The following is a 15,239-nucleotide window of genomic DNA, read 5'->3' as shown; positions in this document are numbered from 1 at the left end:
CAAATCACAGGTATTGTGTTGTCATGATTTTGACTTGACTTGTATCTGACTCAGTTATACAATAGCTTATTGATGTACAGTGCAGTTTACTTAACCTTCCAGTGTAATTCAGTTGTGTTCATTACTGGCACTTGTTTAGGTAGTACTGGAGTATGATTGCATTAAGCACAGGGAGGACAGATATGGACATGTGATTGGTCAAATCCTCACTGCCACTGGCAGGGTGCATTGTAAGGACAGTTATGTGATGTGGCAGAGAGCATCTGCTTTGGATTCATCACACTTGAGGGCAGAGTTCAAAGACCAAATCTCTCTCATACATCACTTCCTGTAACCATCAATATACATCAATGAATAAAAACTGGAATGAAGAAAAAAAAAAAAAGTAAGAGCATGCAATGCCTTAAAATTCAGATTCATCAATGTACACAAAGCATTACACATTGCACAAGCCAAAGATGATGCAGAGCAGGTTATTATGCTGTATATTATATTAATATGCTGAGTGTTCACATAAAAATGAATTCAAACATACAAATTGCAGCAAGACTATTTCTATTGTGATTAAGAGCAGGTTTAGAGGACTGTCCATACAAGTTTACCATATCATTTTTAGCATTACAGTTCAACCAATACCGTCAATACAATCTCCCTGTGCAGATACAAATATAAACCTCGCCGAGACCAATTGTGAAAAGGTCAGTTCATTGGTATTCTGACATGGCCACCTGTAGAAGCACTTCTTTTATGTAGAATCTTAATAAATCTCGGAGAGTAATACTTTGAAAACAGAACATATGCAAAATGGAAGAATCCACCAGCTTTATTTTGTAATGTACTCAAGGAGGAGTCAGCTAGAACAGAGGTCCCAAACTGGGGCAGGGGATCCTGAAGAAAATACATCAACATTACTTCCTAAACTATTCCCAAATCAATTTCTTTACATGAAAGATGATGTCTGAAACACCTAAAACTCACCATGGAAATTTCTGCTCCGTGAGAATATCCCTGTCCCTTGTCAAGATCAGTAGATAGCCAGCAATATTTTAAAGGCAGCTGAAAACCAAGTACTTTGACTCAGTTGAACCCAGAGTCAATATATAATACAGAATCATGCCTGCCTTCCTCAGTGAGCATGGTGGTCTATCAGATTGTGTAGGTATACTGAAGTGAAAACAGTTAAATGTGTAGCAACTATCAATGTCATGTTTTTCTTTCATCATTTAATATAAGGGCTTGCATGTGAGATTATAAATGACCACCACCACTCACAGGTTAAATCAATATTGCATACAGATTTTATTGCAAGTTTTGCATCATTTTAAATTGAGCACCAAACATTTGTTTTGGTCACTCAATGCAAAACATTTCTTACAGTCTGTAAAACTCTTCACATTCCTCTCCCAAATTATGAGTTTCCAAAAGATTATATTAAATAGCAAAATAAAACCCCCCCCCCCCCCCAAAAAAAAGCTAAAACATTCTAAAACAAGTCCATTCTAAAACAAGTTCAGGAAATCTGATCCTTAACTGTGAATTACTACTGCTGCTGCCCTATGTTATCCCCTATCAATTTACAGGACTATGCCTAAACCATTTTATATGGGGCAGTTCACCAATCAGCTAACATACGTCTCCCCACATTACAATGGTAAAGCTCATTTTCAAAAAAGGTATGGCTCACTAATGAAACAGAGTTAGCCTCTGTTTACATAACCTACTACCTAATTGCAGCCACATTATAGCTCAATCAAAAACTTTCTAGTCCTTCAACACTTAACTATTAAGACTGGAGTCGCACAAAACATCCCGAACCGTGCAAGAGTACAGTATTAACACAAGAAAATAATTTAATCTTAAAGAAAGTAAACAAAATGTAGAAGTTGTTATTGTCAGACAACATTTAACCAAACAGGCGCTCAAGTGCACACAACAGCAGGTTTACTTTACAGTAGTTTATTACAGATCTATAGGTTTAGTGGCCGATAACAGCTTGTTTGCTGGCAATGGATTTTTTGGCGAGCCTCTGTAACAACGCTTTTCCTTTTCTGCCATCTCAAGCAAGACAGATTTGTCTGGTTTCACCTGCGCTTTGCCAGTGAAAACTCTAGTCTCATTTACAATTGGATTATTTTCTTTTGGTGCTGCCTGATTGGTCAAATCGCCAAGCGCAGAATGCTTAGTCTGATGGTGGAAGAGGGTTGTAACTTTGTAAATTTGGGGTTTTAATGAGGGAACAGAGCAATTTGTGGATGTATTCTGGCAAGGCCTTTTACCACATTTGTCCTCTGAAACATACATGCAGTGTGCAGGCTCCTCAAAGTTGTGCAGGCTTTTTTCAACAAATAAGGATAGCCCACTTTCGTGACTCATTGATTTTACCACTGGAGAGCCAATCTTTGATGGACTGTTGTTGCCCTCTATTGGTCTCCGAACTCCTAGCAGCGAATTTATTCTCCTGACAGACTGGCGCACTGGGGTGCGTTTAAATTTAAGAGGGGACTTAACATTGTTTGGTTTTGGGCTATTCAAAGAAAGTACATTAAACCTTTGAATGTGATCTGCTACCCTTAACTTATATTCAGAGGTGTTAGAGATGAGCATTACTGAACTCTCAGCAGATATTTCTTCATGTGGACTCTGTTCTGTTGTTCTTGCATTTTCAGTTGGTTGAATGTATTCTAAAGCCTCACCAACAGGTGGTTTTATTATTTTTTGCAACTGAACCTCGATTTTGGAAACATTGTGCTCTAACTGGTTAGCTTCTACGGTAACATTCCCTGCAGAGTGACTGTTAAAGTCACAAAGAGCTTCCAAAGGGCAGCTGTCCTTTATGCTTTCCACCTCATAAGCAACAGTATCACTATCATTAGTAGCGTTTAACTTAAACACTGGTTCTACTGGTTTCTGTGGAGATTGTGGCTCTTCTACATGACATATATTGGCATTTGTCTTTCCAGGAGATGACGCGACAATATTTTTTTCTACAAAAGACAAGTCTTCAATCTGTTGGTGAACCATTTGTTTTTGAGGCGATGTGCCTAAACATGTCTCCTTCACATCACTTGAATGTCTGGAACTCAACAATGACTCATTTGTATCTTCCTTCACAAAGTAATTTCTTTCTTTCAAGAAATTATCCATTGAGGAACTGCTGTCGCCTATTAGTGAACGCAGGTCACTACTAGATTCAGTGAAGGCCCCTTTGATCTTAAGCAAGGTTGACTCACTCAAGTTATTTTCATCTGCAAAAGATGCATTACTGGGAGGGCTCTCTGTTCTACAGCCTGGACAGAGGCTCCTAGGAACACCTGCAATGACAGGAGGCTTTCTAGCAACTAAGGCAGGCTCTGAGGATAAGTTGTTGAGATATCTGCCCAATGGGGTCTCAGAGTGCAAGTCTTGGGACTCTTCATGGCTGGTTCCATTCCAGGAGTTATGATGTGCCCTCTCGTCAGACTGGGGGGTGAGCAGATTTTCTTCAGATTTACTGATGTACTTGGAATCTAAAAAAAATAATAAAAATGTTAATTTAAAAGGATAGGCAATTTTATAAACACAAGTAAAATGTATGTCATTATACTAGTATGCTCTCACTTGTGCTAAAGCAGTTTTACATTTAATAGTTCACATCTGCATAAACTATAGTAAAGAGTTTACATTATTTTAACAAAAATAAAAGTAAAGCTATGCTAAATGTATTGTTCATTGCATGTCAAATTTTACATTTTGCTGCAAACTTAAGATACAAACTACACAAGTGCATTAGATTGTTGTAGTTTTACTTCTCAAAATGCAATTGGACCAATTCTTACTACTTTAAGCTTGAAATTATGATCAAGGAAAAATCTGATTACACATACCCTTTCTTGTGAATGTGTTCCTTCTTACAACAGGACTAAAGGTAGATTCTTCTGACAACCCAAAACTGATGTTAGTTTCTTGAGTGGCAAGACGCCAGCCAACGTTTTCAGATCCTTTAGCCACCGGAAATGCATTTGACAAGACATTCTGCAGAAATAAAGGCATCTCATTTATGTCTAACTAGCCATCAAACACAAAGGATCTGCAGTTTTCAATTTTCTAAAACTACTGTATAATAACAAAAAAAAAACTCAAATAAGAGGAGGTAGACTTTTCAGCATCTGAATTAACCAATAACTAATTCAAATGAATTAGCAATTTATTGAAGAAACAATATATATATGATGTATTGGCAACAAAAATGTTTATACAATACATTTTCATACAAACAATTCCTGAAAACATTCATAAAACTATATTAAAGTGCAAACACTTTTCACCAACATTAAGACAATTCCATTAAAATATGTTTCTTTCTACATTATAAATTAATTTCTATGTCTTTTTTAGCACCAGTTAATTACATTATCCTTATTTAGACTATAGAATTCCTAGAAGCAATACATGGAGGAGACAAAAACGAATGCATTTTAAACAGTGGGGAATGGAAATTTCAGAATTGTTATCTCTCTCTATATATACATATTACACAAAAAAACATTAACGCATAACAGGTTATAAAATGACTAACATTATTTCTTTGGATTAATTATTGTTTTAGTATAGTTTAAAAGCACTTTTCTGTATACAAGCACAGGTAAGACTTACTGTGAGGAAACATCACTTTTGCATGTAGAGTGTAAAATAAAAGTAATCTTTGAGCTGAACAAAAACAACTTGTGTTCTTCTACATCGTTTAACTTAAGTCCATACAGCAGAGAAGCATTTCACATCAAAGCCAGCGAGGGCTGTCAAGAATGTCCATTGCAGAGATAGAGATAGATATATATATATATATATATATATATATATATATATATATATATATATATATATATATATATATATATATATATATATATATATATTTTTTTTTATATAGTCCACAGTCAATAGATTTGTGCAAATGAGCTGCTTCAAAAGCTTATCCAATATAGGTGCAGAGCAAAGTCCATATTTTTACAGACGGAGAACGTCCAACATTTTCCGTCATTCCCTTTCATAACATTTTTAGAAAAGTTGCATGCACGCTTAAAACAAATGTGGTTAACATTTCATTGTATTTTTTACAATAAACAATGTTATAGAAATACTGATGTTTGAAAATAATTGTTCCAAGTACAAATATAAAGAACGTCAACATTTAATTAAAAGTCATAATTAGATTAAATCCACATAAGTACAGGTTACAAATGTTTAACAAGACTCTCTTGAAAGCTTCTGATGGAAGCTTGATGTTTATAAGAATCAGGAGAAGAGTCAAGGACTAAAACATTAACTTACAGAATCTTTGCTGCTCTTTCCAAGACTCAAGCGGAGACGCAGAGACTTGCGCACTACTTCTTTTCTGTTGACTCTTGGAGAAAAGCATCCTGCTTTTCCAGATTCCACTCTGGAGAGCAATACAGTAGGGAAAGTGGTTAGCACCAGCTGACAGATCACACATGAAATAGAATGTGATACACCAATGGTTAAAGCTTTTAGTTGCCAAAACAAATACAGGACAGGTTCAATATTGCAAAACAAAGCTATTTCAACCATTTGCAGTAAAAAAAAAAAAAAAAAACACACCTGCTTTTACATAAGGTCAAATAACCATTAATACATTTAATTTAAAATGACAGGTGACCATAACAGCATTGTAGTGTTTCAACATCTAAGTGTTTGTCAGCCTTTCTGTACCAGAAATGATCTGTCTAAAGTTTAAACCCTGAAGAACCGCTTCTCCACTGCACTTTTTTTTTTTTTTTTTTTAAATGCATTTTATCCCATTGCAGTTAGCAAAACAACTAAATTCAAAGATGTTTAAGTGTGCCTTATTGGTTTTGTAATATTTGCTGACTTTCCTTCCTTTCAGAAAATACAATGAAAAGGCATTACTATAAATCACTACACAGTTCCAAGTTATTTTATAAATGCAAGATAAAGTTGTTTGTGTTTGGGAGGACCACCATAAGACCACGTGCGCAATGTGAAAACAATTACCATGCATTCTTTTAGTGTTACCTGTTAACTTTTTTGCTCTCAAACCTTTTACTTTTTCTTTTTGCAGAGCTGGCTGCCAGTCCACCACTTCTTGCAGAAGGGGTAAGAGTCCCATGTGAAGACTCTAGAGATATACTGGGACTTGTGTCATTTAACTGGCCTGTAATGAAAAGAAAGTGAATCATGTCAACCTTCCAACATCTATCAATAAGAAACAAACTGCAATAGAATATAGTTTTGGAATGTTCCGTTTTTTTTGCCTGATTACAAGTTTATTTCAATATCCAAACATGTGGCCTGGCACTAAAACTACTCTGACAAACTTGGCAGAAGCAACACCTTATGCTGCACCTGGTTATTGGAACAAAAACAGGAGCATGTGCTTAAGATTTCATTTTATACTCATAAGTAAATAGTAGGTTTGCTATACAACAGGTAAAAGCATCAGCCTCAGTCATTTGCTAGTCATCTGCAGTAAACATTGTCCAACATATAATTAGCAAATTAAGCAACCTTAGCTAGCCTTTACTTCAGAGTTCCTTCTGAACTATACTGTGTAATACTACCACAGTCCTTAAAATGGTACAGGACGAACACTTACTTGAGCCAGGTGTAGAACCACTACCAAACAGTTTATTTGGAAGAAATTCTAATGCAAGGTTGTGTTTCAAAGATCTTCTTTTCTTGCTTGAAAACCCCAAACTTTGAGCAGAGTCAGTCAGTAGCTTCCGTTTAGAACTTGGAGTTAGAATCACAGGAGTGACTGCAAGAACAATTGATAGGTTTATGAGTAAACATAATATGCAACTGCAATACGAGAGAGAGAGAGAGAGAGAGCGCTTATTTCAATAATAGAATTCATAATGCAGAACTGAACAGGGGGAGGTGATGAGCAAAACAAGTAGAAAAATGCAGCTTTTTTGTTATCAATCCTGTTCAACAGTAAGGGTTATCTGTTAGGATACAATGTCAATGCAGTATAGCTTGTGTAGGTAAAACAAAACAGCAATCAAAAAGTACATCAAAGCACAAACATACAAAAATATGAGCTTTCCTTGGCAGTACACAGTTAGTACACAACTGCAGTTTCTTTGATTAGATATGAGAATTGAGAAGGTCCATTTAGAAGTGCTGGTAATCTGGATTCTCTATTGCAGAAAAGTTTTTTTAAAACCTTGGTTTAATGCATTTTTTTTTTTTTTTTTTTTAATCATTCACTTAACCATGGTAATTCCAGATTACACTCTGGTACCTGAGTAATCCAATCAAGCCATCACTGTATGAAGCAGCCACACAAGAAATGAAAAGCAGTTCATACTAAAAAGCAGCACTTACAGAGCAAGCTGTTAATGAAATATCCCTTTTAAAAGGCAAACGGGTCTGAAGACCTATTCTTATTTGAAGGAATACCAGGCTTTTAAAAACTGAGCATCCGAAACTGTTACAGCCAAAATATAGTGTAATTTCTAATTCCTGACTCTAGCTGTAACACACACCAGGGTGTACATTTGAAACTTAGTGTACAGTTTAATTTGCTCCCCACAGCTAAAAGTAGCCCATGGGTATGTTTGGTCACTATACAAAATATTTGGACCTTTAGAAGGGATATATTACATCTTTATTAGAGGATGCAAATGCCTGGACCACCACACCTACCTGATCCATCTGGCAGAGGAGTACTTGTGGGGGTTCTATTAGATTTAAACTTATGCAGCGCTCCATTAACCATATCTGGAATGCAAGATATCAAGCCAGTCTATCAGGTTGCTGAACTTTTATTTTAAAAATAGGATTTAACTGTTACAAAAGTGTTTTATTTGTGTAATCAATGCAGTACAATGTAAAGTGGACAAGCTTTTTGGCTCCCAGGCTTTGCACGTACACGTCGTACCAGGTTTACATGCTTAACTTGATCTAGTAAAAGCAAATTTACAGCCTGGATGGAAAGTAGACAATGGTTCGGTCCAACTCAAATGGCTGGTTTCACAGACCCGATTAGCACAGATTTTCAACTTACCTGAAGTAACATTAGGTAAGATTAGTGCTAATTAGGGTTTGTGAAACCAACCATTTGAAAATGTACTGCCTCTATGGCCGAGGAACTCAACATCACAACTACAGCATGGCCATCAACACATTTAGCATACAGTGCAGTGCATAACCCTGTTTATATGACATCACTACTTGAAATGGTCCGAGATGCAAAGGTTTGGCAAGTTACAGCGACAAAAAGGTACAATTTCCTATTAAGATACCCCCATGATTGAAGTTGACGTATATAATTACAGCTGTGTACCTTGTATGTGCAACATATTACACGGGTCAACTGTCTCCAACTCCCGTACTTCCAAGATTTCTTTGACTGAATATTCTGAAGTTTAAAAGAAAAAGTCTGACCCTAACCCTGCCTAACTTGCAGTTTAACAAAATGCTTGCAATCCCAAAATATATAACAGTACGTACGTACAGACAGCTAGATAATGTTACCCTGACCACACATTACTGGTGACCTTAACCATGTATCCTTTTTAAAGAGATATATCCAAACTGTTCTTACCTCCAACACTGCGCCTTCTCCTTTTTTTGACTCCTGACAATTCACTCTCTCCATCCTCTGAACTTTCCAGCGACGGAGTGGAACTACCAGCATCAACTCCCAACATTGCAGGAATCTTACTCATGATAAAATCCGGCACACAACCTCAAAAAAGGAAAGCACCACCAGTTATTCAATGGCTTGCCAACCCAAGCAAATGACTTTGTATAACTGCACACTTTCAGCCTTCACAATACAGAATATTTACATGGCAAGGATGAGAAGTTAATTTTATAGCGAGAGCAGAATTAGTCATAAATGTCCTCCTCCTTTGTCCTCAATTCAGAAACCATGATTTTTTTTAAACTGCCTAATAATTATTTTAAATGATCACTGTGGCAGTATAATAACAAACCCCAAACCCCAAAGTTATAAGGCACTACAAGCACCAGGTAATAATATGGAGGGACATAATGGTAGTAAATGAGACAAGCATTCATCACATCACTTTTAGACCATCACCACTTTGGGTGACATATTTAAGCAAACTATGGAACAAAAACAAAACCTTAGAGCATAATGTAAGTGGAAAGGCATATCAGATTGTTCGGATGGAAATAAGACTCCAATTGCATAGTATTTTAATTCATCCCTGGTTTTACTAGGAGTTTAATAAGACAGCTCAAGCTCATCGAGAAACCTGGAATGGGTGAAACGTCTATGCAATAGGAGTCTTATTTCCATGCCTGGAATGAATGGTTCAAAAACATGAAGCAAAATAAATATATGAAAGACAAATAAGATTTTTTATTTTTAAACTAACTAACTAACTAACTTAATATGTAATATAGCAGTGTTCCAATTATACAGACAATCTCAAACGGTGTGGTCTGTGCAATTGATATTGATGCACGGTTATGAAGCCAGTACTAAAAAAAGTTACATGACCCCCGATTTTAGGCCAAGGTGAAGGGTAGCCTTTGCTCAAGGAGTTTCTATAATAATATGAAGACAACATCTCACATAGTTTGAGGAGGAGTATCGGCAGGTTCACAAAAACATAGCAGCTGCCTCATGATGATGCCTAATTATGACTCTTACCAAAGTGTTGTGAATTTTCAATAAAACTGCGTACTGCAGCTGCCTGCAGCTTCAGACGCTTTTCTGTGTTTGACGTCATCTTTTCATTTCCATCACTCGATTGCAGAAGGTTTGGAGCGAATATTACAGCCAGATTAGCGCTGTCCATCTTATTCTCAGCTGATCTAAGAAACCATAACACAAATAAGCTTTTAAATGACACATGATACATCTTTACTGCATTTAATAGCCTAACTAATGCAAAAACGCTCTTTTATGCCATTACAAAAACCATCTTGTGGCAGGTAGTGCAATCTCTGTTTATGGAAGCTACTGATATTAGAACTCAACTAAAAACAATACTAGACCTTTTAGATCCTGCCCTCAGTCTATTCTTGGCTACATTTTATCTGTGAGATCAGCCATTAGAGAAGTTTGTCTTTTGTGTCAACAGGTTAGGTGTAACATTGCACAATTTAGTTTCATAAAAAAATAAAAATAACGCATTGATCAATATAAGCATAATTAAACAATAATTTGAAAAAGAACCAAGAAATGTCATCATCCCTTTAATTGTCACTTGTGGAAGTCACTTTAATTCAGGTAAAAAACACAAGATTGTTGTGTATTTACAGCAGATCTTGAATGCTACGACTAACAATGACATCCAATCTGCTGTAGCAGCAAGAGATTTTAGCAAATCCATGTGCACTGCTGATCCGTGACTTGTCATTTAACTATGTTAGTGTTAAAAAAAAAAGTTACACAGGAAGGTTATAAATAAATAAATAAATAAATAAATAAATAAAAGAGAAGTGCACCAACCTTTGGGAAACATTTCTCAAAAAGTTAAAAAAGTAGCGCAGGGTGTTTGTAGTTCTCTCGGGGAGCATGCAGGACAGCAAGACAGTAGCGGTGCTCTGCTCCTCCTCGGCTGGCAGTTGCTGTGCTTTAAAGAAAGCTTCATGTAGGTGAGTGGGAATGACTGGTTCTGGTAGCTCCCTGAAAAACTGCTTGAGAAGACCAGCAACATCACATGGGGGTGCTGAGGATATACAGTCCTCACCTTGATCCAGCTTGACCTGAAGAGGTATAAGCGATACCTTTGTTTCATTCGAGTAACTGCATCCAAAGTTTATTGCACAAAGTAAATAACCACAGGGGATCACATTTTTGATTTGCTAGAAATATCATGATGCAGAAGGTATAAAAAGAAAATGTATATCCTCACTCATTGGGTAATTAAAAACATGAAACATCTGTGAGTAATTTGGGAAGAGTTTCTAGTACACTATTAAATACTTTATGCACTATTCTTCACTGCATATTACCTTTAATGCTTTAAGTCGAACAACGGACCCAGATTTTCTAAACAGTCCCTCTGTATCGATATGTTGCGTGAGATTTTCACAAGCATCAACCAGAAAGCTAAAAAACAAAGTGTTTTTACAAGTAAGATTTGCACTTTAACATTTAAACTGATACTGTACAATTTACATGTATTTTACACATTTTTTAATGAGAATGCCAAGACTTTTGAGGAGTCAATAGATTCATAGTTTTAGTGAGAACAGTTTATTTTACAAGCTATGCAACTAGATAACATTTAGACAGCTTCCAAACATGTTAACGAAAAACTTTATTTGAATTTTGAAACGTAAAAGACTGTTCCCAAATGTGGTTTAACTTCATAAGCATTCTATTTCAATTAGATCAACGGAATGAGAAAACAGCATACCAAGGAACTCTCCCATAATCAGCCAGGTTCTGCTGTGGTAAAGCCTCTAAAGAGGTCCCAAATATCTTCCCCTAATGAGGAGGGAATACAACAGATTAATGCTCTCATTGTGAACAATATGGCAATCTAAAGTGATATAACCTGTACTGATGGAACCACAATCCAGTTGTGGAAGAAGTACTATTTCACTAGAATTTGAATTATTCATTATGGCAATATTATCAATAATTTGTGTCTATCTATCTATACATACATAACATACATATATTAGAGACAACTTTCTTACATTCGTCTAACCATTAAAGATCACGCAAGTCAGTGAATTTCATCCCTCCAGCTAGGAATACAGAATTAGACACACACTGGTAAGTATGAAAACTATGACCTACTGTACATCCACTCAGTGTGCACATTTAATAAGCAAAGTTTGATTTACCTCCATGGAATTATGTACCCCTTCCTAACTTGTGCTAAAGAATGTCCTCTGCAAGTTTCATCACAATTGAGCCAGCAGTTCTCTAGGTATATGCACAACTCTAAAGAATGGCATAGTCCACCATGCCCAACCCTGCTATAATAAATCTGGCAGGGATATGCATCTCCAGCAGGAGTCAGCATTTAATTGCTGTGATGTGTTCATTAATACATTTTAGCAAGTGTTCCACGTGATTTAATTGGACAATTAATAATTCCAACCTCTACTGTGGGAGAGAGCAGTGATTTGGTGTTTGTGAGAGAGGCACACTGAGGGAGGAAAAAAAAAAAGAATTGCAAAGAATAGTTGTGCACATATTTCCCCAGTCCAGACCAGACAGAACATGTTGAAAAAAAAAAACCTCCGAATATTTAAGTTAAGAAAACCGTTCAATATCTTTTGCATAGCATAGCCATAGGCAAACTTTTGCTTCCATCAATGTCCAAAACATTCAGTATGGTACTTAGGCTAAATGATGATGGAGCATAAAAATCACTTTCTCCAAAACTAGACAAACCAAAGCACTGGCTAATAGTTTCATAACAACCTGGTTGATATTAGGTTGACATTCTACACTTCAATTCTGCTGAATTCAAACATTAATAAAATTAATGTTGCGTGCCACAGGTTTACATAAAAATAATACAAGCTACAAACATGCACAGTATATTTTAGTAAAAGTAACTGTGATTGAACTCAACCTCAGACGCAAAATGTTATGTCAAATTAATAATCTCCACCTGGCTTGGTTATTTGAGTAACATTTTAAACTTAAACTGTGGAAAAGTTTACACATTCTAACAGACTGAATGTTGAATATTGTAGTTTGGTACCCCTAACTTCGCAAGATTCTATCCGTTCGGAAACTTGGCAAAACATCGATGTTCAAGACAAGTATACAAACGGACAGTGTTCAAACAGAAATGCAGTAGGCTGTGTTTACTGTATTCGAAATGTGGCAGTTTCACTGTGTGCAAGGTCATACATTTTACACTAATAATCATAATGCAGTTAGCTAAACGACTGCTGTTGACTCGTGACAGTGAGGGTGAAAATGTTGAAATACTGTTTTTCCATTGTGTAAGGAGCACCCACATTAACTGCAACAGCCAGTACAGAAAAACAGAGTCGAAACATAACACACCAGCTGTGTCTAGCTGAAGGACGGAAGGTTTTAGATTTAAAATTTCAATTTAATACACAACTTATCAGAAAGCTGCATATACAGTAGCGATTAAGTATGAATAACTCCAGGAAAGTATGACATTGGATCAGTCAAACATATAAGACGTTATACAATGCAGACTTAAATTATAGGTTATATTATATTTACACACACTGTACTGGCAAAACCCTTCGCCCTTTTCTAGGGTAAAACTTAAGGACATCTAAATGATATTCAGAAAAAAAAAATCAGTCTATGAAGACGCAGACATAAAACTTGCCAGATTTGGTGCATTTTACAGCAAGTCAATAAAAAGTTTTGTTTTCTTTTGTTTGTTTTTTTGTGAAAACATGCAGGTAAAAAACAGGTAAACACAGCCTAGATCAGAATAATTTGAGTCAACCAGAAGTGGATCAAATTTAAAAAGAAAAAAAACATTCCACATTTCAACCAAGGCAAAGCGTGAGCCAATACTAATGTAAACTGCGTCCTCTAGTTCTGTCACACTATGTTTAAATAGCCTTGCACTTACCCCGCTGCATCCTGTCAGTTTGCTGCTGCTGCTCTTATTCCAGTTTTTAATTTTTATCCCGAAGCCCCGTAGCTGTTGTACTATTGCCAAACGTATTACATTCCTATCCGACACCTTCTTCATTATTAAAGAAGAACAGGTTACTTAACAGTACTAGTAACAGTGTGTGTGGGGTGGGAGCTCTCCTCTGCCAAACAGATCCGATCCTCACTCGTTTAAAACCAGAATTTTTCAACCACTTCCTGCCTTTTGAACATTTCTGTCTCGTCTTCTTTTTTTATCACTATCCCCGTCTGCGGGGTTTTAATGAAATATAACACCTTGTACGGACTACACTCTGCGACAGCCGCCAATACACACAGACAACAATCAACAACTTACTCAAGCCCTATCACTTTCAAAGAAACCCTCTTTCCCTGCTTGCGATCTTTCCTGGTCCCCCAACCCTACTCTTTTCTTTTTATCACTTTCGTTTACGTTTGCTTCTACTCAGTATCTTTTACACTATTCGTTGTACATTCCATAACCTCTACATTATTTTCTTTTTTTTAACAATGTATTTAACAGCTATTTTTCCTTTCTATCCCTGTCTCCATCATCCCATCCCATCCCATCCCATCTCTCAGACCTTTCCTGCTAACGCCTCTCAAACTGCAGCGCTTTCTTCGATCCACGTTTCTGATTGGACAACATCAGTTCAAATATCAGGACCCCAACACTTAGCCACGAGGTGGTCAACAAATGGCCTGTATAGAATGTGCTACAAAAACATAAATAAATAAATAAATACAAATACGTGACTGGTGTTAATTATTATTTTTTAAAAAGAAATGCTTTTAATTGCATATGCAATTTCAGTTAACCAGTTATAAAACATGTTCCTGTTTTGTAAACAGTGTCTTATTCGGTAGCCAAAATGAAGAAAACAATCTGATTAAAAAAGAAACAGTAGTCAGCAGAAAGTATAATTTCATGGATAAAAGGCACTATTTAGTCAAACTGGCACAAAAGCTATTTCGCCAGTAAATGCTGTACATGTATAGACACAAAGTACAACTTTAGAAAAGGAGTAGCCAATGCTCTTCTAAAGCTGATGCAAAATCGAGAGAAATTGGAAATTCATCTCCTGACAACTTCCTCATGTGTTGCTAAGCTTTTCAATGATAATATGCAAGGCCGATAACAAAACAAGTTATGCTGGCGCCACAGCCAGATTCGGTCTATCGCAGAGCAACGCGCTTTGATTAGCGTATTCGCAGTCTGAGTGAATCTGCACAGCACTGGCACAGAGTCTTCTCCACATGTTGATTCCAAGCTCGTTTTGATCAAAAGACAGTTTGATTAAACGTACGTGTACAGTATTTTGTTCAAACGGAGTACTTTGAGGCAAACATTACAACAGTGTTTAATCAAGAGATGGTGAATCATCCTCACCAATAATGCTCTGAATAAATTATTACTACCTGTACTTTGAACCTTTTTTTTTTCACTTTTGAATTATTAAAGTTATTTTTTGTTATTCGTTATTGTTTGTGTATTCTAGTGTATTGCTTAAAATTAAATGTTTGTTAAATAAATGGTAAATACATATTTATTATTTTTTTAGCAGCTCAGTCCAGACAGTTATCATGCTGATGCGCTGGGGAACCCTAATCAGACTAAACTGGAGAGTTGTTTTTTATTTTTTTTATTTTATTAAATCAA

General features: G+C 36.2%; 1 protein-coding gene across 3 annotated transcripts; it reads right to left on the bottom strand.

Moving 5' to 3' along the window:
* Positions 1-590: 590 nt before the first annotated feature.
* On the bottom strand, positions 591-14,181 carry arhgap11a (Rho GTPase activating protein 11A). 3 transcript variants are annotated; one of them, XM_041266918.1, is made up of 12 exons: positions 13,536-14,181; positions 11,364-11,434; positions 10,957-11,053; positions 10,451-10,707; positions 9,647-9,810; positions 8,567-8,710; positions 7,666-7,740; positions 6,611-6,772; positions 6,031-6,169; positions 5,308-5,416; positions 3,864-4,011; positions 593-3,506 (listed from the first exon to the last, which is right to left on the bottom strand). In XM_041266918.1, the coding sequence occupies exons 1-12, from the start codon at positions 13,656-13,658 to the stop codon at positions 1,960-1,962; spliced, it is 3,036 nt and encodes a 1,011-aa protein (XP_041122852.1). In that variant the 5' UTR covers positions 13,659-14,181; the 3' UTR covers positions 593-1,959. The 3 variants fall into 3 exon arrangements, with proteins under 3 accessions (XP_041122853.1, XP_041122852.1, XP_041122854.1); XM_041266919.1 differs by lacking the exon at positions 7,666-7,740 and having other exon boundaries at positions 591-3,506; XM_041266920.1 differs by lacking the exons at positions 593-3,506; positions 3,864-4,011 and having other exon boundaries at positions 5,299-5,416.
* Between the last annotated feature and the right edge of the window lie 1,058 nt (positions 14,182-15,239).

This window comes from Polyodon spathula, chromosome 12 (assembly GCF_017654505.1).
Source record: "Polyodon spathula isolate WHYD16114869_AA chromosome 12, ASM1765450v1, whole genome shotgun sequence".
NCBI lineage: Eukaryota > Metazoa > Chordata > Actinopteri > Acipenseriformes > Polyodontidae > Polyodon > Polyodon spathula.
This window is presented reverse-complemented; position numbering and strand designations above follow the sequence as displayed.

Excerpts from the sequence above, each read along its gene's own strand:
- arhgap11a (XM_041266918.1), bottom strand. The coding sequence starts at position 13,658 with ATGAAGAAGGTGTCGGATAGGAATGTAATACGTTTGGCAATAGTACAA. Across the intron at positions 10,708-10,956 it reads TTCGACTTAAAGCATTAAAG|GTCAAGCTGGATCAAGGTGA; the intron begins GTAATATGCAGT and ends ATACCTCTTCAG. Across the intron at positions 6,773-7,665 it reads TCCTCTGCCAGATGGATCAG|TCACTCCTGTGATTCTAACT; the intron begins GTAGGTGTGGTG and ends TTGTTCTTGCAG.